Source organism: Teleopsis dalmanni, chromosome 1 (genome assembly GCF_002237135.1).
Source record: "Teleopsis dalmanni isolate 2A chromosome 1, ASM223713v2, whole genome shotgun sequence".
Taxonomy (NCBI): domain Eukaryota; kingdom Metazoa; phylum Arthropoda; class Insecta; order Diptera; family Diopsidae; genus Teleopsis; species Teleopsis dalmanni.
This window is the reverse complement of record NC_051846.1, coordinates 111,514,636-111,538,255: the sequence shown is the minus strand read 5'-3', so window position 1 is coordinate 111,538,255 and position 23,620 is coordinate 111,514,636. Positions and strand designations below refer to the sequence as shown.

At 33.4% G+C, this 23,620-nt stretch overlaps 3 protein-coding genes across 3 annotated transcripts in view; 1 reads left to right on the top strand and 2 right to left on the bottom strand.

Moving 5' to 3' along the window:
* Positions 1–427: 427 nt before the first annotated feature.
* Positions 428–946, bottom strand: LOC119665563. The gene has a single exon (XM_038074791.1). The coding sequence runs from the start codon at positions 944–946 to the stop codon at positions 428–430; it is 519 nt and encodes a 172-aa protein (XP_037930719.1).
* An 11,445-nt stretch (positions 947–12,391) lies between these two features.
* On the top strand, positions 12,392–22,178 carry LOC119676425 (RNA-binding protein 25). Its single transcript, XM_038087668.1, has 10 exons — positions 12,392–12,514; positions 12,569–12,676; positions 12,742–12,877; positions 12,938–13,046; positions 13,115–13,870; positions 17,536–17,710; positions 17,788–17,897; positions 20,531–21,174; positions 21,229–21,626; positions 21,696–22,178. Exons 2-10 carry the CDS (start codon positions 12,614–12,616, stop codon positions 21,786–21,788), a joined length of 2,484 nt encoding a protein of 827 aa, XP_037943596.1. The 5' UTR covers positions 12,392–12,514; positions 12,569–12,613; the 3' UTR covers positions 21,789–22,178.
* Positions 22,179–22,254: 76 nt separating this feature from the next.
* LOC119676436 (ras-related protein Rab-18) overlaps positions 22,255–23,620 on the bottom strand; it is a 6,150-nt gene continuing 4,784 nt past the window's right edge. The window contains exons 2-3 of the mRNA XM_038087679.1: positions 22,457–22,889; positions 22,255–22,401 (exon numbers count right to left, since the gene is read on the bottom strand). Coding sequence (XP_037943607.1) covers positions 22,306–22,401; positions 22,457–22,889 — 529 coding nt within the window. The 3' untranslated portion in view covers positions 22,255–22,305. The remainder of the gene's footprint in view (positions 22,402–22,456; positions 22,890–23,620) is intronic.

The window sequence follows — 23,620 nt, the reverse complement described above, 5'->3', positions numbered from 1 at the left end:
TTTAACAAATAGAATAATTCAATAATAAGTATAAAGTTAAAAAAAGAGAGAGACTAAAATATTAATTCATGATAAGAGATAAGAGATATTCATGATATTAAGAGATATTTTTTACAAATGTAAAAACTTTCAAATGGCTCATTTAAAATGAGCCACTTTTGGACAGAGTAAACGCCATATAAGATATTGTAGAAAAAATTTTACCAAAACTATGTTGTAATTGCAAGGCTTTGTATCAACACCTTTATTGCTGTTAATATTACTTCTCAATTACAAACTATATAAATTATATAAAATTTGTTTTCTTGGTATAAAATTACTTCTGTCAAATTGATTTCTTAAATGTATACCGTGTTATCACCACACAGCCCCTTCTAGAATTTGAAACCCAACTGACGACAAATTCTACCTTCTGTTGAAGTGACACTTATCCAGTATACTTCGTTGGAAACCGTACAATCCTTCCCGTTCGAGTCACCTTCGGTGTATGTTGAATACAGTCACTGCGGTTAGGTTCTTCCATTCGTTCTCCTGTCAAACTTTCCCCGGTTTCATTCGCCATGTATGCGGGTTTTACGCGGTCCACACTAACATTTACTGTCCGTCCTTTTACTCTAATTTTTAAGGTTTTTTCGCTACGACTTACCACTTCATACGGACCCTTGTATGGTTGTTTCAGTGGAGGACGTACAGCATCGTTACGTAGAAATATGTGTGAACTGCTTTTTAAATCCTTATGCACGAACGGTTTTTCCGCCATATGACGTGAGGTTTGTAACGGTTTCAGCTCTCTCATCATTGCTTTTATTATCTTTACAAACTCCGTTTGCGGTACTTGTTTGTCTTCGCCATCGAACATTTCTACCGGCAAGCGTATGTTTGCGCCATAAACCAGCTCTGACGGTGTCGCTTGTAGGTCTTCTTTATATGCTGACCTTAGCCCCATTATTACTAACGATAAAGTCCTCGTCCATTCCATATTAGACATACACTTCAGTGCCATTTTTAAGGTACGATGAAAACGTTCCACTAGCCCATTTGCTTGAGGATGGTACGCGGTAGTTCGGTGCCTTTCACACCCCAACATTTTTGCTAGTTCCTCAAATAGCTTGGACTCGAACTGCCGTCCTTAGTCTGTCGTAATTCTTTTTGGCACGCCATAATGTGGTATCCAATCTTTTATTAATGCTTCAGCAACATTTTCTGCTGTTATTTCAACCAACGATACTGCCACGGGCCATCTTGTGAACCTGTCGATGCATGTTAGGCAATACCGCATACCATTGCAGAGAGGTAATGGTCCCACAATATCAATGTTTACGTGCTCAAAGCGTTGATCTGGTGATTTAAACTCCTGCAGCACGGTTCTATTGTGCCGCTAGATTTTTGATTTTGGGCACGCAATACATGTTTTTACCATTTCGCTTATTTCCGCCTTCATTTTAACAAAAACGATCAATGACTAGTGTTAATATTGCTTTTCTTCCAGGATGAGCTAAAGTGTATAATTTCTCAAACACTTGCTTGCGGAATGCTTTCGTGATGAATGGTCTTGCCCTCTTTCCGGAAACGTCACAGTATATTGACACATTATCTAGAAGCAGATTCACCAGTTCAAGCTTCAGAGATGACGATACACGATTTTTCAACAATTCATGCAGCTCTTGATCAGTTTTCTGCGCTTCTCCCAATTTACAATAGTCTAATGGTCGTCTGAATTCAGTCATCACACTTTCAATTCGGGATAAAGCTGAATTTCGCGGTTTCTTGAACTGACATGGCTGCACGCATTTTGTGGAATTTTCCTTAAAACGTCGGTGATAAAAACAGATATCACTTCTTTGTGCACTTGGTGAACGTCCTCTACCGCGTTTTTTATCTTTTACCATCGTTTTAAGTTCTTTTATTTCTTTCTTCATCTCGGCTAATTCGTCTGAACTATGTTGTACTGCATACACCGTTCCTGTATCTTGTACCTCGACTATTTTATCCGGGACTTTGGCCCACTGTGCTGAATCACCTTCTACCATTGCTACTATCGATCTAACTGCAGCCATAACGATTTTATAACGTCATCTCCCATTGAGTTGCCGGCCATTTCTTTCATTTTTTTTAGCAGTTGCGTTGGCTTCAAATCGCCCAGCTCTAACTCTGTAACTAAGCCTTTTATGTTCGGATTCAGTGAATTCATTTATTAGACGTTTTTTATTGTTTCGTACTTTAATGTTGCAGGTGGGTCTCGAATTAAATCGGCTATGCACATCAAGTACTTTGATTTTAGCCCTGCCACCACGTTGTCAAATTTTGTTCCGTCCCTTACAATGCCAGCATTTCTAAATTGTGCTTCCATTTGCAAAAAATAAAGGTCCGGTTGTTCTTGAGAGAAAGTTAACGGCTTTATCGATACTCGATATACCTCTTTGGGTAAACAGCTTTCACCCTCTGCTGGAAAAAATTCTTGCGTCTGGTTATTCATTTTTAACACTGTTCGCTCGAGGGGTCACCAATGTTGTAATTGCAAGGCTTTGTATCAACACCTTTATTGCTCTTAATATTACTTCTCAATTACAAACTATATAAATTATATAAAATTTGTTTTCTTAGTATAAAATTACTTCTGTCAAATTGATTTCTTAAATGTATACTGCGTTATCACCACAACTATAAAAAAATAAATAATTTAAAAATATACAAAAAATTTTATGAATTCATGAAAGTATGATTAACAAGCACATTTAATTTTTTAACTTGGTTTGCTTATTAATGCATTAATGTATAATTAATTTTGTTGGTTTATGTCACACTTCATATATATATATATATATATAAAGGCATTGTAATGATCAATTTATGCGGCAGCAATAAAATTGATCTTACAACCATCAGAACCTAGAATAAGCAAGAAATTAAAATCACTGACTTGCAAATATTTCATGGCTCATCAAAACCTCGACTCATCACGACTGGTGCACAATAATAAATCCACCCCGCAGGCACGCAGTTGCATGGCAATGAAGTAGGTAATTTAAAATTCACAAGGAATACAAAATATATTTAATTAAATAAATATTATACCCCCCTTATTTATTTATTATTTAAATTTATACTTCATAATATTTTAACATTTATTTTATTTTAATAAATAAATATAAATATTAATCGCTGGAGCTGCCGACACTAAAGAAATCACATTGCAAATCAAAACAAATGAACAAACACAAGGAATGTCAAAAGAGTTTTTGCGCAGAGAACTTTTTGCAAAAATTGATGCGCGAATTATATTTAATTAAACTGCACAGAACTTAAGTTTTATGCTTGCTTTATTAAATGTATCTTAAGACTAACTTATATCTAACATCTTTGCTTATATTTATAGTGAGGATTCGAAGTATCGAATCCTGATAAGACAATTCGTTGTGTGGTCAGGCTGAACAACGATAATAATATTTTTAGTTACAATGTTTAGTTAGAGATTGTAAAGTGTAATACGGTATGTAGTGATAATAGAATACAATGAAAACATTTCAGTGTTTGGTTAGGCTGAACAACGATAATAAAATGTTTAGTAGGATGCAATGTAGATGTTTTGTTGTTTGATTAGGTCAAACAACGATAGTAAAATATTTAGCATAGGGATAAGATAAGAGAATGTAACTCGCGCGCATGATTAAAAGAACTGCAGCGAAAAATTGAAATACAAAGAAAAAGAAACAAAAGCTCGCATAAGAAAAAAAAATGTAACATATGAACTCTGTGGAGAGGAAAGATGGTGTTATGATCTATATCTAGTTTGATACAGATTTTAGCTAATCCGGCACTTGAACCAGCTTAGCTTTACACGTTATGTTATCCTCCGTACCTAGTCTGATACGGATTCACTAATCCGGCACTTTAACCAGCTTAGTAATTCACTTACGCAATCCGGCACATGAAACAGTTACGTAATTTATAAATAGCTATATATATATGTAAATATATATAAAGGTATTTATTTATTTATTTTATTATTTATTGATTTTCAAATTCGGCACATAAACCGACTTTACTCAAGGTTCTTTTAGGCACTTAAACCAAAAGAAAACACTTGGTTGAATTCAGGTTTTGAAATTGAATTGAATTTTATTGAGAAATGTTCTGCTTTTATACAAAATTATTAATGCTAAGCTTATGGTAAAAGAGGAAATGCACCTAGTTCTCACGATTTGTTATCCGATGGACTTTGAACATTCAAGGCCAAGGGCATTCGTGGGAAATATGTGCATTACCTATGCTAATACTATTTAATGCAGCCAGCAAGCTGATATATGTATTTTGCCATATATCAACCTGCTTCACAAATTTAGTGACTTAAATGTGTTATCACTGAAGCCATGCGCCAACTCATATTGCACCTGTGGGAACAACAGAATTGTCGCAGCGGCTTGCCTATTGCTGCAACTCACAATGAACACGCGATAAAAGAAAATGAACATAATGCTTATCAACCTCGCACAGTGGCGTGTAAAGATGATCATGTTACGTCTGGTACGCTGACAGCGTGCGAATAATTAGTTGTGACAGCCAGCAACATTGCTAAAAATATGTGATAACACAAATAACAACAACAACAAAAACAACATAAGAAGCTAATTTAAAGTACTTATGTATACATATAATTAATATAATAATAATAATGCAATTATAATAATTGATACAATTGATTTTTATAATAAAGTTAATATAAAACTTAACAGATGGGTTCGTTAACTGTCAAACGGATAACTAGAACTTTTGTTTTACCAGTTACAAAAAAGGAGAACAAAAGCGGCAGTTTGGGGAACAAGAGTTCTTCTTTGGGTTGTGATTTCAAATCATTACTTGTGATACCCGCGGCAGTGTTTAGTTTTGTGAACTAAATATGTATATATGAATATAATATAGAAATTGTGGTTTTGTTCTCCCTTATATTAGCTATACATTTTACAGTCCATTGTTAACTTTATCTATTAGAAAAGCAAAGTCTATTATTTTTTTGAAAATTTCTATTCTGTATATTCTGTATGCCTACATGCCACACGACGATGAGGCACCTCCAGAGGGGGTACTATTAGTCCAAAATTTCGCGCAGACCGAGAAGCTAGCCTTGCTGATGGGTTGTGATGCCAATGCCCGGCACTCCTTGTGGGGAAGCTCGGAAATTAACGATAGAGGTGAGTCTCTTTTTGATTTTATATTAAAATGTAATCTAGAAGTATGTAATAAGGGTAACACTCCCACCTTCATTTTTCCGAGTACGGATGATCGTGTAGGGTGGGAAGAGGTTTTAGATATTACCCTTTGTTCGACTTCGTGCTCTTTAACGATCAATGATTGGAGAGTTTCAACCAGGAACTCCTTCTCTGATCATAGATATATCATGTTTGTGATGGATATTCCCATGGTAGCTAAGCAATCTCACCGTAATCCCAGGAAGACAAACTGGGATACTTTCAGGTCATTGCTCAATAGAAAAATCAACATAGCCCCCGCTCCAATTAACTCGATTAGGGAATTGGAGTGCAGGGTCAATTCTTTGACAAATAATATTATTTCTTCCTTTGAAGCATCATGTCCTCGCTCGTATGCGAAGAAGTGTAGGCCACCATGGTGGAACGAGAAGCTCTCTTTGCTCCGCAGGAATGCGAGAAGAGCCTTCAACGAAAGCTATCGGACCAAGGTTTGGACTCCATATAAAGATGCTCTTAGGGTTTACAAAAAAGCACTTCGGGAATCCAAGAAATTGTCATGGAATTCTCATTGCCAGCAAATTGAAAGCATTAAAGAATCGGCTAGACTAGCCAAATTGCTAGCAAATGGCCAATCTTGTCCCTCGCTCATTAACAAAGTAGACGGAAATCCAGTTAAATCCCTAACGGAATCCCTCTCACTATTAGTGGATACCCATTTTCCTGGTTCCTCGGGTGATCCCCCAAAGGTATTGCCGTATCGTTCAGCCAATTCTGGCGAGACTATACAGTCAGTGGTATCATCTAGAAGGATCAAATGGGCCATCGATTCATTCTCTCCATATAAAAGTCCGGGTCCTGACGGGATCTTACCAATTATGTTACAATCTCTGGGAGATGTAGCTGTAAATTGGCTGTACGCGATTTTCTGTAGCTGCTTTTCACTTAATCATGTCCCCAGCGGCTGGAGACAAGTTAGAGTAGTTTTTATTCCAAAAGCAGGTAGAACAGGCCATAGTACGGCTAAAGATTACAGACCCATCAGCCTTTCTTCATTCTTACTTAAAACTATGGAAAGACTGATCGATGCTCACATCAGATCTTTACACAGTTTCGCTAAAATATCAAGGGCTCAACATGCATATCTCAAAGGTAAGTCCACAGAAACGGCACTACATGAGGTCGTCACTGTGGTGGAGAAATCTCTTGGATGTAAACAATTTACCTTAGCCGCCTTCCTGGATATAGAAGGAGCTTTTAATAACGTCAGTGTGGTAGCGATTCAGGAGGCTCTCAGCGAAATGAACATCCCGGCCTGTATCTCCCGATGGATCGCTTCTATGCTTGGGTTTAGAATCATCAATGTAGAGATGGGCAATCTTAGCATTAGGAAGTGCGTCAGTAGGGGTACACCACAAGGGGGAGTGTTATCTCCCTTATTATGGATTTTAACAATGAACTCACTGCTTTTAAGGCTTAGCCAGGGTGGAGTCAAAGCAGTAGCGTATGCGGATGATGTTGTCCTTCTGGTAACAGGCATGTTCCCTTCGGTGCTGAGTAGCATCATGGAGGGCGCTTTTCTGAACCTTAGTAAATGGGCCTCAAAGTGTGACGTAGGTGTTAATCCTTCTAAGACAGAACTGTTACTGTTTACCAAAAAATATAAAATTCCTAACTTTCCGCTGCCAAGATTAAATGGCCAAAGATTAACTGTTTCGCACAAAGTTAAGTATCTAGGAGTAATTCTTGACACAAAACTTAACTGGAAAGCCAACATCGACGAAAGAATTCGTAAAGCTTGTGTGGCTTTCTATGCGTGCAAAAGGATGTACGGCAAGAGCTGGGGATTGCAGCCCAAAGTGATTCTCTGGCTTTACACAGCCGTCGTTCGGCCAATATTAACATATGGATGTCTGGTGTGGTGGCCTTCATTGAACAAACAGTGCATTGTTCAAAGACTAACCAGAATGCAAAGATCTGCCTGTATGGGAGCCACTGGGGCTCTAAGATCTTGCCCCACCAGTGCGCTCAATGTAATACTTAACTTGCTACCTATTGATATTTACATCAAGCAAGCTGCTACTCTCAGCGCGCAGAGGCTTAATGATCTAAACTGTTGGCGCTCGAGTGCTTTAGGACATGGTAATATCGCATCACTCTATCCGATAGATGATGTCAGGGTTTCAGACTACCTATGTCCTCGGTTACTATTCGATAATAACTTCGCCACCATAATTCCTTCAAGAGGAGATTGGGAGGCGGGTTTGCCTACAACTCTAGGAAAGATAGCGATCTACACCGACGGGTCTAAAATGGATGAGGGCGTTGGAGCCGGAATCTTTTCTACGGACCTAATGATTAGTAAATCATACCACCTCTCAGATTCCACCTCAATATTTCAGGCTGAAGTTTTTGCCATCCTTAGGGCATGTGTTCTTGCTTTAAATATGCGCCTTCACGGAAAAGAGGTCTGTATTCTAACTGACAGTCAGGCAGCTATTAAAGCTTTATCAGCAGTCTGTCTGTCATCAAGATTAGTAGAAGAATGTAAGGAAATTATTTCTGAACTAAGTGAGAGGTCCAAGGTTACTCTAGTGTGGGTTCCCGGGCATTCTAATATTGTGGGAAATGAGCGCGCCGACGAGCTTGCTAGGCTAGGCGCCTCTTCCACGGGTACCCCTATTTCGATCCCTGCCCCTGTCAGCTACGGGCGTAGGCTAATTTGTGACCATTTTTTGCGAAAGGCAAATAGTGAGTGGACCCTTACTCTGTCAGCAGCCAGGTCAAGGGCTACTTGGCCCATTTATTCCAAATATAGAACCTCTGACTTAATCTGTAGAAATAAATCTGAGGTTTCTAAGCTAGTATCTATCTTTACGGGTCACTGGTCCATAGGACGGCATGGAGCCAGACTTGGCCTTTCCTGTGGTACCTCATGTAGTGCGTGTCTACCAACACTTGAAGAAATGACACCAGAACACCTGATGTGTTTTTGTCCAGGTCTGGCCAGAACTAGGTTTAAGTTTCTAGGGGCCCCTTTCTTCAACTCACTTAGCGATATCTCCAGCATCAGCATTGGCCAGATTCTTGCCTTTGTTAATGCCTCTGGCTGGTTCTAGTTTGACTCTCTATCTACTACCCACTTTTACGAGGTTTTTATGGACTCAAAACGGCTTTCATCCTTAGCTATTTGAGGAGGATTCGTCCTCCCTCCACCACAACTAACTAACTATTCTGTATATAAATTAAATTATAATTAATTCTGTGTATAAATTAAATTATATGAATTGTGTTTTTTTTTTTGTCAATTATATCTAGTTAAATAGTTTTTTCGCCTTTGTTGATATTTATGGCAGATAAAAAAAATACGTCATATTTGTTCCACAGGTAAATATAGCTAGGTACAGCAATGAAGCGGTGACGTCATCTCAACAACTGCAGTAAGTACCTCTTTTTTTTTTGTTTTTGTTTTTTACTTTTCCTTGTTTTTTTTGAATGACTAAATATTAATGAAAAGGTATTTAAAGTACATTACGATTCAAACCTTTCTTTTATAAATTTAAAAAAAAAGAAAGAAAAAAAAATTTTTTTAAGTCCAAACATAAGTTAAATTATTAAACCATAATTTATTTATAATTTAGTAAATTTATATAACTTGTAGTTTTTTTATCATAGCAATTTTTTTATTAAGTTTTTTTTCCTTGAATACAAAAAAACACAAATGTTGATTCTAAATATAAAACTAATTATTGAATCATAATTTAGTTGTAATCTAGTGAATACATAATAGTTGTAGTTTTTATCATACTGACTTTTCCTCGTAAGACTTTTAAAACGTAAATAAAGTTTTTTTTTTTTTTTAAATTGTTTTATTATATATGGTATTAAAGAACATAAATAAAACAAAACAAGACATAAAGCAACTAGTTATAGATAACTAACAAGCAATTTAAATTTAAACAGATTAGGCGATTCCACGCAATAATGAATTAACTGTAGTACATTTCAATGATTTAAGCCCAAAGATCGCACGGCTTTTGGCGCTTTAGACGGCGAATTGGCTCAATTGTCGCTAGTAAATGCGCCTCAGCATTTATGTGACAACTAAGTCTATCTTGGTGTGATTTGGCTTTGGTATGAATTTCTTCCTGTACTGTTGACACTCCGAGGTCACGATGTAAGTCAGAATTTCTCACGTACCATGGTGCGTTTGTTACACTCCGTAGCATGAAATTTTGGAATCTTTGAATGATGGAAATTTGTGTTTTGCTTGCGCAACCCCATAGCTGTATTCCATATGTCCAGATTGGCTGGAGCATTTGTTTGTATAATACAAGTTTATTGAAAAGCGATAGTTTTGATTTTTTACCGATTAACCATTTCAACGATTTGAATTTAAGATCTAATTCACTTCTTTTCTTTTTTATGTGCTCGCTCCATCTTAGTTTAGCGTCCAAAGTCATACCCAAGTATTTCGCAGTATTCGCGTGAGGGATTTGTGCTGCATCGATATAAACAGGTATATAACTAACGCTTCGATTTTTGAAATTTACATGCACTGATTTTTCTTTATTAAAATTGATTTTCCATTTCCTTGTCCAAGCAATTATACTGTCCATACTATTTTGCAAACTATTAGCTGCTATTTCAGCGCTTTCTCCAACTGCAAGGACTGCAGTATCATCAGCAAAAGTTGCTGTGAACGTCGTTGCACTCGTTGGCAAGTCGTGTGTATAAATGAGATATAAGAGAGGACCCAAGATACTACCTTGCGAAACTCCAGCGTTAATTTTATACAATTTGCTATAGGCATCACCGTGCTTTACTCGAAAGTAACGATCAGATAAGTAAGAGGAGATTACGTCATAATACTCCGTTGAGAGAATATTTCTTACTTTGGTAAGCAATCCGGAGTGCCAGACTTTATCGAAAGCCTGCGAGACATCTAAAAACACAACTGAGCAGATTTTTTTTTCCTCAAGAGCTTTTTCTATTACATTGATAAACCTATGGACTTGATCTATAGTGGAGTGATTGCACCTAAAACCAAACTGATGTAAAGGTATTATGTTTTGACTTTCAATCAGAGAAAGGATTCTTTTCAGTAAGACTTTTTCAAATATTTTTGAAAGTACAGGCAGAAGTGCTATTGGTCTGTAACCACTTACGTCATTAATATCCTTTCCTGGCTTATGTACCATGATAATTTCAGATACTTTCCACAGGGATGGAAGGGTTCGCATCTGTATTATAGCGTTAAATATATTCGTAATTTTAACTAGGCATTTTGCAGGAATTTCTTTTAAAACTTCAGCACTTATCAATTCATAACCTGGGGTTTTTTTTAGCTTAAGTTCATTTTTAATAATCATCATTACCTCAAGCTCGGTGGTTGGTGGAATACATGATGAATGTGCTGTCCTAGGAGGGCAGATTACTGCATTGTTAACGTTTTCGTCTATGGAAAACACTTTTGACAGGTGTTCGGAAAAGACCTCCACTTTTTCCTCATCGCTTTTAGCCCATTGATTAGCGTGATTTTTAATTGGAGCTTTGTGTACTAAAGGTCGCTTAAGGTTTCGTGTGCATTTCCAGAGTGAATAGTTGGTAGCACGATCGTTACTTAAGTTAGATAGGTAGTAGTTGAATTGATTATTTTTAAATTGCTTGATTTTTAGGCTGAGTTCTTTTGCAAGTCTGTTAAGAATGGTTTTGTCTGCTGGAAATCTGGATTGCTGCCACTTTTTCCGCATCTTTCTTTTTTCCCCGCATAAGATCCACAATGACTTTTGGGTATTTATGAGGATAAGTTGCATTCCTTAATGTGGGCGTGCTGCACCATGCCGCATGTTGTAGTAAATTTGTAAGGTTCAAAATTTCGCTTTCAAGATCGTTTTCTCCACAAATTTCTTTTGTATCAATAGTGTTTTCATTAAGGATTCTTCTGAAGTAACTCCAATCTGTGTATTTATTTTCAAGTTTTAGACATTTTTTATTTATTAAGGCAGATTCGAAGAATGTTCTTCTCTCTTCTCTCTCTTCTCTCTACCTTTTCTCTATTAAGGTAGAGAGGGGAATGGTCGGAGCTAAGTTCTGCTCCATCTGTTATTTTTAAATTGTAGGACGAAATTTGCTTGGTTATAAAGAAATCGAGTAGATCAGGCACCTTTGTTGGGTCAGTAAATAAAGTTGAGTGAATAAGTTTATATTGCTTTGTCATATATTTTTAATTATTGCAAACTCTCTAATCAGATTTTGTAAATTTTATACTGAACGCTGGTATACCCTGAGTATACCCTAGCCTTGGAAAGTGCCAGAAAAGGTCATTACAGCATGATTGTAACCGATTTTAAAGTCTACCCAAAATTAAAAGGTTTGATTTCTAATTAGACATATATTGAGACCACCTCGTACTAATAGCCTTGTCGGCAATAGGTGCTTTCGGCAGCTTTTAAGTGTTACAATCTGTTAAATGTCATGTGTTTGCAAAGACCAAATCTTACATATGTGCACATAAGGCAAGTGTTATTTACTTCTTAATTTTGTATAAAAATAAATAATGAAACTAAAATTAAAAATTAAAATTAATAAAGAACTAAAATGAATGAATGCAGGAAATTTTTAAATTTCCTTTTAAAACAAAATTAAAAATAGTTTCGAATATTTATACCAAATAAGTTTAAACTTGTTTGCAACTAACAAGTTAAAAATTAAAAACTTATAACATTTGAATGGATTATATCTTGAAATTTCCAATGAAGGTTCACAATAGTTCACTTATTATGTTGGTAACAGTTTTTTCTTTACTTGCCAAAATGTTTGGCCACTTCACAACCAAATGCTTAAATAGAGAAAGTAGGGTTGTTGTTTTGCGTACATTGTAGCAACTTTAAGCGAATAACTGATTGTTTTTTATCACACTTACAAGCTGCCGAAAGCGCCTGATGTATATAAATATATGTAAAATAATATTCAAAATTAAAATTATGTTAATTAAAATGTTTTAAATCCTTATTTTTTTCAAAATATTAAAAATGTGTAATCATGAAATCATGTTCGCTTCATGTATACATCATGTTTGAATAGTTGTGAGCTGAAGTCTCCAAGTACTTTACTCTCAGTGTGGCTGGAGTCTCCGTTGTGTGACAAATACTTTGGTTAGTTAACAATTGAGTTTCCATTCTTATTATATGTTCTTTGGCAGAGCGCACAGTTGAGTAGTCGCTTTTGTACACTGCCTGAAAACCAAAATTATTGGCAGCATTTGAGAAGTCATATTAAGTTACATATATCATATTTGCGAAAATTTGGTGATAATCAAGCGAGAGGGTTGTTGATAATATAGTAATTTATTTTTTTTGTAGGACGTGATAATAATCTTTGAGAACGCTATTAAATTAAGTTACAAAATGTCGTACCCACCAAGACCACCAATGCCGCCTTACATGAATCCGTCTATTCCACCGCCTCACGTAAGTTGGGCGCTCTGCCTACAAAATTTCAGTAAACCTATTAGATATATTTTTTTATTATACAGTTAATGTCGCCTTTGGGGAATTCAACAATTCGTACTTTTCGCAACTCCGCAACAATAAGTTCGCAGCCTACAGTGTACCAACGCCCGCCTGACACAGTGCCACAGTTCAGAGGCCCAATTATTACTGTGTTTGTTGGTTAGAAAAATGAATATGTGTGCAAAGCTTTTAAAACAAATATTCTATATTTTATCTTAGGAAACATTAGTGAACGAGTACCGGAGGTGCTAATTAAAAGAATTCTGTCTGCATGCGGGGCTGTTGTTAACTGGAAGAGAGTATCGACTTTTGGATTCTGTGAATATGAGTATGGCTTCTGTTTAGTTATTCAAATTATAAACAGAGTGATAGTTTGTTATATGTAAATATTTTTAGTGGTCCTACCGCTGGAATGCGAGCAGTTCGATTATTAAGTGAATTGGAGCTTGATGGAAAAAAACTTGTAGCTAAAGTGGACGCCAAAAACAAGCTCCTTTTGGATAATTTCAAAGAGGAGGAATTAAAAAATGGGTTATCAGAAGTTATAAATGAAGGTGCTGAGGATGAAAACGTTCTTAGTCAGATTAGGGTAATACTAATGGAACATAAGCATGAATTTGATGATTTCGATTCCAATGCTCGTAATGATGTATTTGCCAATCGAAGTAATAAATTAAAAACTAATCGACAAGATGATGTTAAAATGAGCAAAGTTCTACATGAGACAAATTTAGAGGAAGAAAAACGTAACTTGATTAGCAGTGAAATAGGGAAATTTCGTAAAAGAGCTGAAGCTGATGAACATAGAAAAGAAAAGGAAAAAGAAAAGGAGCAGAAAAAAAAGGAAGAAAAAGATAAGGAAATTATAAAGTCGAAGGGTAATACGAGTGATCAGGATTGGGATACAGATGAAGACGTCATACTTACAAGCAATGGAAGGAAGGAGCGCGTAATTGAAACGTCACCTGCACGTAAGGAAAGATTCCGTGATATTAAGGATATTAGACGTAAAAGAACCCGATCACGATCTAAAGATAGGGAGCGTGAATATAGAGAACGTGAAAGAGAGCGTGAAAGAGAACGAGAGCGGGAAAGAGATCGAGAAATGCGTGAAAAAGAACGAGAGAGGGAAAAAGAACGGGAAAGGGAAAGGTAAACATTTATGAACTTAATTATATACGTATTTATAATACGATACTTGCTAATCATAGTGTATCAAATTTGATGAAATTCGAAATGAATATTAATTCTATTATATTCGATTCTCATGTTCAAAATATTTGATTCGTTTGAATACAATGCATTGTATGACTACTTTAGTAGTATCGAATGATGTGCTCAGAGTATGAAACAAGCTGTATAGTACGCTATTTTTTATAAAGTTCCGTATTTCTAAAATTACGAACCAAAACCTACGTTAAATGCACACCAAATAACTTATGTTGTTGTTGTAACCCGCTGGGTCAAATAACTTATTATTAATGTAAATGTGCGCAATTTTTGCATGAATACATCTACTTTCTTATGTGGAGGAAACAAAAACCCTTTTAGATTTTAATTCCTCCTAAATTAATAATTTGATTGTGGAAATTTAAGTACCTTAATTTAAAAATTAAACATTTAAATTAATCAGTTGATTTAAAATAACTTTCTTACTTAGAAATACACACACTTAGGTCTGTTGAAATTCCACTTCTGCAAATCGCAAACGCAAGATCAAACGATTTACTTACGTACCTAATCCTGTATATTTCACATCCTGATTTTAAGCACTAAGAAATATTTATGTCTCATCCATTTAGTAAATCAGACTGTTATTAAACAATATTTTTTTTGCGAAACATATTGTGGAAAGGTTTTGGAAAGTAGTGGACTACAACACCAACAATTCTTTTTATATTTTTTTAATTAGTTGAATTTCTAGCTGACCATACAACTGTATAGAGTATTGCCGAATACACATCATTAATGGCCTTGACATTATTTTTTATATTTAATTATTCGTAAATAAATTTTTTGAGACTGCAAGTACCAAGGGTTGAACTCGTGCTCTGCCAAATTTGAAGCTCACAGTCAGTGTTCATTAGCCAACTGTGGTTTATTATAACAAAATCATTTACCAGCTGTAGAATAATTGAACTAATTAATTATATTTTTATTCGGTCAATTTCAATACTATTTTATAGAGGACTATTTTGATATTTGGCAGTTCTCGCAACAGCTGTGTGGTCAGCTAAAAATTTAATTGATTACAATAAGATAAAAAAAATGTTTGTTGTTGTACTTTAGTACTTTTCCAAACCTCTCAATTAAATACGACAGTTTCTATCAAAGTAAAAATAGTCACTTCTGTCATATTGACGTTAAAATCAAATTTATGAAGTATTGTGTTAATAAAATAACTAAACTGAAAATCCAAAAACACTGAAGAATAATTGAATTTTTTATTGATTTATAACATATAATAAAGCGAGAAAACTCATTTACTTTTCAGTTCGCCAACATAAAGCAAATGAATTGAATTCACAAAATTCTTGTATTTTACGAATTCAGAAATAGCTCCTTAAAGCGTAATGCCAAAATTTTTGTTAACCGAAAATGTTAACGGACCTAACAACCAATTTTGAAGTATTTTTATATTTTCTATTGTTTTAATTGGAAATTAAACAATTTAACAATAGCTGAATAAATATTGAAAAGCCTTTGTCATAACATAAAAAGATTTGTCAAATTTTGAATCGTGCCTATTGTTTTCATACTTCCTAATATTATATAACATAACGCAGTGACGCGAATGCCAACTGTGAGAACTTATATTGTATTATATTATGTTATTTGCAATTAGGCACCACTCGCTAGTGCAACTAGGCAAAGCTTGCAATTAAAGGAAATGGTTAACTCTCATTAAATTACGGGATATTTATACTACAATTTTGTAACGATTATTTGTAAAAATTCGCCCTAACGTATTGTTGTGTTTAAATGTACACTTAAGGCGATTCAACAGCTCTTAATATAAATTTTGCTAACGATAATACAGCTTAAAAATGTCTTTGAAAAGGCTAAAGGGGATAACTGGATGAATGACTGGTCGCAATGTCCAGTCGCATAAATATATAATTGGCATCACTGTTGTAATCTATCAAATAGTAAATTTCCACAAGTAACCAGCCTTACGTATATATATCCGCAACATATGTACGTATGTTAAACGTAAGTACACGTAAATAATTTAAGTTAAAAACTGTAATAATGTTAATTTTTTATTATATTATCTTATAATAATTGTTAACAGTACTTACGCCTTTCTTAAAGTGTAATAATTATATTATTAGCGATTTATAAAAAAAGGCTGTGTTGCTTACTGCCATTTTTTCTCGAAAATGTAATAGAATTGTAGTAATTTACTACTAAATGGAGCAAATTTTGAAATTTATTACTTAACAATACTGTTTTGCCTTAATGCCGGGACACAAATACGCCGGTTCTCATGCCGGAGTTTTAACGGCCATATTATTTTTTCTCTCATTCACAAATTTAAAATTTGCATTGAAAACAACAACAATTGTACTCATGCCGTGTCCGAGACACTGCATAACATGGCCCTTGCAATTAAATTTTGACAGATGACTGGAATATTCGTTAAAATATCCAATGAAAGTTCTCTTAGATGATTAGAAATTGCATAACTATCCTGTTAGAGCAAGAGAGTAGTGTAGTTGTTTTGCATACAAATTAGAGACTTTAGTAAGAGACTTGTTGTTTTTTTGGCATACTGTTTGAATGTCATTCATTCTGTGTAGTGTACCAACGCGCGCATATTTAAGCTTCTGTTTTGTGTGTTCGTTGTACAACTTTTTTTTGGTTTTTTTTTTGGTATCGGACCTGGGGGAAAAATCTTCAAAAGACACAAATGGCCCGTACCATTTGCACGACTCAAATTGAGTCATACATGCCTACGGACTAAAAAGTCCCCTACATTCTCAGCACAAAATCCTGAAAATCCCTGCAGTACGACCAGTTAAGGTATTCCTCCACAGGTTCGTTGTACAATTGGGTACCTGTCATTGTCACAACTTGTGTGTCTTGTCTTATTCACTAACAATCAATAATTGTTCATATTTAGATTGGATTTAATCATAATCCATAATTTTCTTCTTACGTTTAATTTCAATTATCCTCTTTTATGTAAACAAAAGAAATAAAACTTTTATTTTAGTTTAAACTAAAATTAATTAATAATTATCAAAATTTAAAATTTTCTGCTTATTAAAATTTAGGATGCTAATTTAAAATTTTTGCTTTTGTGAAACATGATGCATATATAGCCGAATTTATTTATGGCTTGGTAGTCCATTTGCATTAAATAAACTATTATTGAAACGCAACGCAATAGTTAGAATAAATTTTAAAAAATATACATTTCACAACTGTCGCATATGCAGCAATTAAAAGGTCCCAATATATTCTCTTGTTAATATCATCTTGTACTACACATATGGTATCTCATAAACAAGTAATAATAAATGGAAGTGCAATAATTAAACGAGCGACAGTTTGTATTAACATTGCTAAATACTCAACATTTGCATTGGTAATTTTAGCAATTTAAGAATAAAAATCTCATGACTCTGGGTGTCAATGTGTTTTAAGAGTGAAAAACAAACAAATCCAAAACCAAAGCCAAGAGCGCAATTGTATTATTTTATACTCTTGAAATAACTTGTGTTGATATGAATGAGTGAATTATTAGTTTTTCTTGTGCCTTTGTTTAAACTGCATTTTAACCGTTTTCAATAAAATGATTATTTTTCTAGGGATGACAAACAAGTGAAAAATGTTCGCGACATTCAGAAAGAGAAAGAAATAGAGGAGGAATTAAGAGAAAGAAAAAAGGCTGAAAAAAAAGCACGTGAAAAGGAAGATGCCTATCAGCAGAGATTAGCCAATTGGGAACTGAGAGAAAAGCGTAAAACTAAAGAATACGAAAAAGTAAATAAAATTAAAGTATTTAAATATTGTAATTTTATAATAATTACCTAATATCTTTCAAAAAAAAATCGACTTAGACAAATAATAAAGAAGTTTTAAAACGTGAGGAACGGGAAAAGGAAGCAAAGCGGCTAAAGGAGTTTTTAGAGGATTACGACGATGAAAGAGATGACGTGAAGTATTACAAGTACGTAATTAAAACTAAATATATTCAATGCGCACTCAAACAATTATTTTAATGCATTCCTCTTTAGTGCAAGTTATAGGTGAGATAGATTTAATGGTCTCCAGATTCTTACAAGAAAAGTTCTAAGTTTTTAAATCAAAACAAGCAATATCTTAAGGGCAAAAAATTTTTTATTTTTTTTTTAAATACTAAAATGACATAATTACATCTCAGCCGAATATATATTTCATATTGAATTGTCATGAGTGACTAGTGCAAATTGGGACTTAACTGACAAGTTATTTTTAGTAATAAGTTCTACTTAGTTGGGATTGAATTTTTTGGATAACATCTTAAGATATTGCCTAAAGTTATATTCAAATCGCTGTTACGTTCCTATTATTTTGACCGCGCTTTAATTTATAAATAATTTACTAATTTTTGAATTCGAACCACTCGTGTTTTGAGTATTCTTTATTTCGTAAGCTTTTGATTTCCTTGATATAATGATGACAGGTTTTAAACTTAAAACTCTGATGTTTTTGTTAGTCATTTTATTTTTTGTCTTCAGTGTTAGCATTTTTTCAAATTCGGATCATGGTTACCACGATTACGTGATCTGTGCTCGAATCAGGTTATTTCTTCTTTAATTGTTTATTCAAAAATTGAATGTTATACAATCATATAAATTACAATATGTTAGAAATAATGTTTTTGAAATTCCCTCTGTTTTTAACAGTATGTACCAAGTCTCCAATCGTTCTTGACCTAGTCCAGTTTCGGATGTTCCTCCACTAAGACATTTGTTTTCTTCCCATGCCGCGTTTGTCTTCGATTCTGCCTTCCACAATTAGTTGCAGCAATTCATATTTTGGACCTTGAATGATATGACCTCGTTTTTTTATTTTGATAATTTTTAGAAGTTCTCTATCTTTTCTTAATCTTTTTAGAACTTCTTCATTTGTCCGTCCAAGAAATTTTCAGAATACGTCTGTAGCACCACATTTCAAACGCTTCGATTTTGTTCATTGTTAGGATTTTTTAAGTCCAAGATTCCAAGCCATAGAGTAGAGTGGACCAGATATAGCATATAACTTATAGGATACGTAAGTTGATGTTGATATTGCTATTGCATACCCCTTTTTTTGAGTTTCTAGCAATCTCTATTCGACATTTAATTTCTTGGTCTAATGTCCACTCTTCATTTAGCCAGCAACTAAGGTATTTAAACTTAGTTACTTGTTCAATAGCTTCAGTTACAATTTTAATTTTAGCATCGTTGTATGGTAGTCGTTTTTTACTGATAATCATGCACTTCGTTTTTTTTGATTTTCATGGTTAGGCCAAAATCTCTACTCTTATTAACTTTTCAAAGAAGAAGAAAGAAGATCGTCTATACTAACAGCTATGAGTGTTGTGTCGTCTGCGTACCTAATGTTGTTTACAAATATACCATTTACCTTAATGCCTCTGTCTAGAATCAGATTAAAGCACATTCTTGAATACTGTTATATAGAAAGAAAGACGGCACCGACAGACGAGTATTGAAGCCACTTGATGTCGCACTGAACAAAATAACCAGGTCAATATTTAATTCATCTCATCCATTCTAAACAGCTACTTGTATTTCAGTCGCAGATAGAAATTAATGAAATCCACTAGAATTACTAAAGGTGAAAGGTTCGATAGTTTATGACTTACTAATTAAATGAATCACCCCGAGGTAGATGATGTTAAGAACAAATCTATTGCCAAAAAGCACGAACCTGGAAAATCTGTTTAGCAAAAAGTCCATGTTGGTCAGAAGAAAAGAGTATGTATTTACAATTGTACGCTAGTTTATATAAATTAAGAGATGCAACTTCCATTAATTACGGAAGACAGTTTACACAGTCAACGCCGTTCATCCAATCGTGCGATATTTTAGTCCTTTTGCTTATCGCTTTCGATAAGAGGCATAATTGTAATATTTTACTTTCATTTAGTTTCTATAATGAAAATTTAAATATTATAAAAATAATTAATGTATACTTTCATTTATGATATCCTTAACCCATGATTTCCATTACACATTCATATTTATACAAAAAATAAGTATGGTTTTATGTATCTGTACACATATCTAAATTGTAAACAATGTGGAAGAATAAATTTGTCATTAGTAAATCTATGTAAATCTATATCAATTTTAAGATATAATCGCCTATTTTATACATGCTGACAAAAAGCATTACTAAGAAAACATGTTTAACCAATTTTTCATAGGTGCATGTTTTTGTTACTACGTTACTTTAATTCCATTACTCAGTATTATGTACAGCAGTGATGACCTTTTCCCCAGTATTGAACTATTCTTTATCCTGGTATTTTATTAAAAAATCGTTTGCATATTTTGACAAATATGAGTGTCATACATATGTATTTAATATCTTACTAATGCTGTGAGTGATATTATCCTATGGTCTTAGTTCAACATATATAAACTACATTTAGTAATAGCTTAAAACAAGCTTTTGGATGCAGACTGTTTTTATAAAACTGAGTAAAAGAATTAACATAATGCACTACGAATGGTGTATACTTACGTAAAATGATAAGTTAAATAAGTTAAACTTCGAACTTCATTAGGCAAATTTTTAATTTTAACCGCATAGGAATCGAGAACTGCAACGTCGTTTAGCGGAACGAGTTCGAGAAGCTGATATAGATGCAAAGGATAGAAACAAAGAGCAAGAAGAACTTGAGGAACTGAAAAACAAAATATTTAATGGTGAATTTGAAAATCCATCTCTAGAGTATGAAAGAGCTAAAAAAGAGCGTGAAAATCTTTATAAACCACAAATTATTATTGATGTAAATTTGGAAAACATAGCGCGCAAAGAAAAAGAACAAGCACAGTTAAAAGACCAACTTTATTCAACAGTAAAGCGAGATACAAATATTAATAAAACAGCTCAAAGCAAAACAAATTCAAGATCAATAGAGTCTTTCTTACATAGTGAAACTATATTGCAAACAGAATTGGTATCAAATCTTTGTCCCTACAGCAGGCATGGGTCTGAATCATTAGACTATGGAGCTGGTTCAAAGGAAGGTGACAAATTATCCTCTCAATTGCCAAATATATCAAACTTCCACAATGAAACAATTTCAACACCACCAATGTCAGCAACAGTCATAACTCTAAATCTTGGCGCCAATGCAAAAAAAAAGAAAATCGACACAACAGGAGTCTTTAATAATGATGAAGATGTGGATGAATCAAACAATTCCAAAAAACGAAGACTAGTACCATTAGGTAAAACTTAACATTTTTTTTTTAAAACATCCTTATTAAAAATACTTTTAATAGATTACGATGACAAAGGTGAAAAAACTGATCCATCGAGCCCACAAAAATCGAGTTTAACTGGAATGAAAGCATCATTAAAAAAACACTTGAAACATGAATCCGCCCCTGCAGATACAAATAATGTAAAAAAAGAAGAGGTTTTGAAAGTGCATGATGAAAAGCGTCGGCATATTAAAAGTATAATCGATAGAATTCCTACACAAAAAGATGATCTTTTCAGTTACAAACTTGATCGCAATGAAATTGATAATAATTTAATGGAACGTAAGATTCGACCTTGGATAAATAAAAAAATTATTGAATATATTGGAGAACCAGAGCCTACGTTAGTAGATTTTATATGCTCTAAAGTTTTAGCTGGGAGTTCACCACAAAGCATATTAGATGATGTGCAAATGGTAATTATTTTAAATATTTTAGACTTATTATTATTTAATATTCGTATATTGCTTTTATACATTGGTTAGGTTTTAGATGACGAAGCTGAAGTATTTGTTGTAAAAATGTGGAGACTGCTTATTTATGAAGTAGATGCAAAAAAATTTGGAATATGTAAATAAAAGCAAAATACACTACAGACAAACTTACCACTTAAAAAAATTCAAATAAAACACAAAATAAAAATTTATTAACATACTGTAGTTAATTAATATAAGATTGTGGCTGTCCGGGCGTAGCATTTTAGTAGATGTACAGATGTTTGTTGTGAAAAAGTAAGAAATTGAAACTAAGCTTAGCTTACCTGTCCTTTATTTAGTATTTACATATTCCAAGATCCCAGCGTGAGTAAAAATACATGCAGACCATAAGAATTAAAGTCAAATAAAGCAGTAGAGTAACTTATTAAATTCTGAGCTGTTCCAGTATCGAGACCAGCACTGCATTGCAGCAATGATTATATATTTTTGCTATGTATTATTATTAATTGGTCATAAATTTGTGAGGTGCAATAATATAAATTTGTGACAAGTATTTAATAATATTAAATGCTAATACTTATTTAAATTACAATATAAAAAATAAACGTTATTTTTTCCAATTTATTAATTACCAAAAGAATACATTAAAAATACATAATTAGCATTGACATGATGAGCTTATCGTTTCATCATTTTGCATAATATTTAACGTGTTGCCATTGCGCTTAGCATCAAATTGCTCGCAGGATATAATCTGAAAATAAATATATGGTAAATTTCAAAACTACAATAATTTGATGTTATCTTACTTTTTCTACAATATTTTGAAAAACATCTGCAACAAATTGATCACATTTTGCGGAAGTTTCAATAAATAATGATCGATTTTTTCGAGCAAATTTAAGGCCTTCATTTCTGCTCACCACACGATTCTTATCCAATTTATTACCAACTACTATTGTCGGAATGTTCGGATTATCGCTGTAATTTTCTAATTCTATCATCCAACTATCTAATTTTGCAAATGAATCCAGATTTGTTATATCATATACTAATACAGCTCCCATTGCTTTTCTATAAAAACTTGGTGTAAGGCTTCGAAATCGTTCAGCTCCCGCAGTATCCCAAAGAGCTAATTTATAATTCACATCATTTATTTTCATTACTTTCGTTTTAAATTCCATGCCAATTGTTACATCGTAGTTGTCTTCAAATTTATTTTCGATAAACTGACGAACTAAGCTAAATTATTAATATATATATTAAATTATATGTATAACATTGTATTATATGTATATGAATATACAAAAAGTAATATAAATATATATTGTTATGTATGTAAGAACAATAAAATTATTATAATATATTATATTATATAATATAATATAATATAATATAATATAATATAATATAATGCATGATATTCATGAAGTAGTTGCTGCAGATCTTGAAGAATTGCTATTTTCATTGCTGTGTTGATCTCTTGACGCCGTTCAAGTTGTTCCATCATATTGCCCATGAAGTGTATTTGCAAGAATTTATGTTGCGCATTTTCAACAGGTTGCAATGATTCAATATGATGGTGAATCTGGCACTCGCACAAAACAAACATATCAATACTTTCAGCTCATATATTGATGACAGTATTTATTTATTATATTTGAAATTTGAAATATTTGAAAAAAAAAATCAATATAACTTAAACTCGAACTGACAACAGTTTGAAACAGCATTTACAAATTTATTATTTTTGCTAAAATTAGTGGATTTTTCCAATATTTTATAATGTATTCTGCTATTTGGAGCGGAGACGATTCCAACAAATCAAAGAAAATTAAATTCGATCCAGCCGTTCTTGAGTTATAAGTGGTCTAACTAACACGACTTTGTTTTATGTATATATATTATATTATATTATATTATATTATATTATATTATATTATATTATATTATATTATATTATATTATATTAT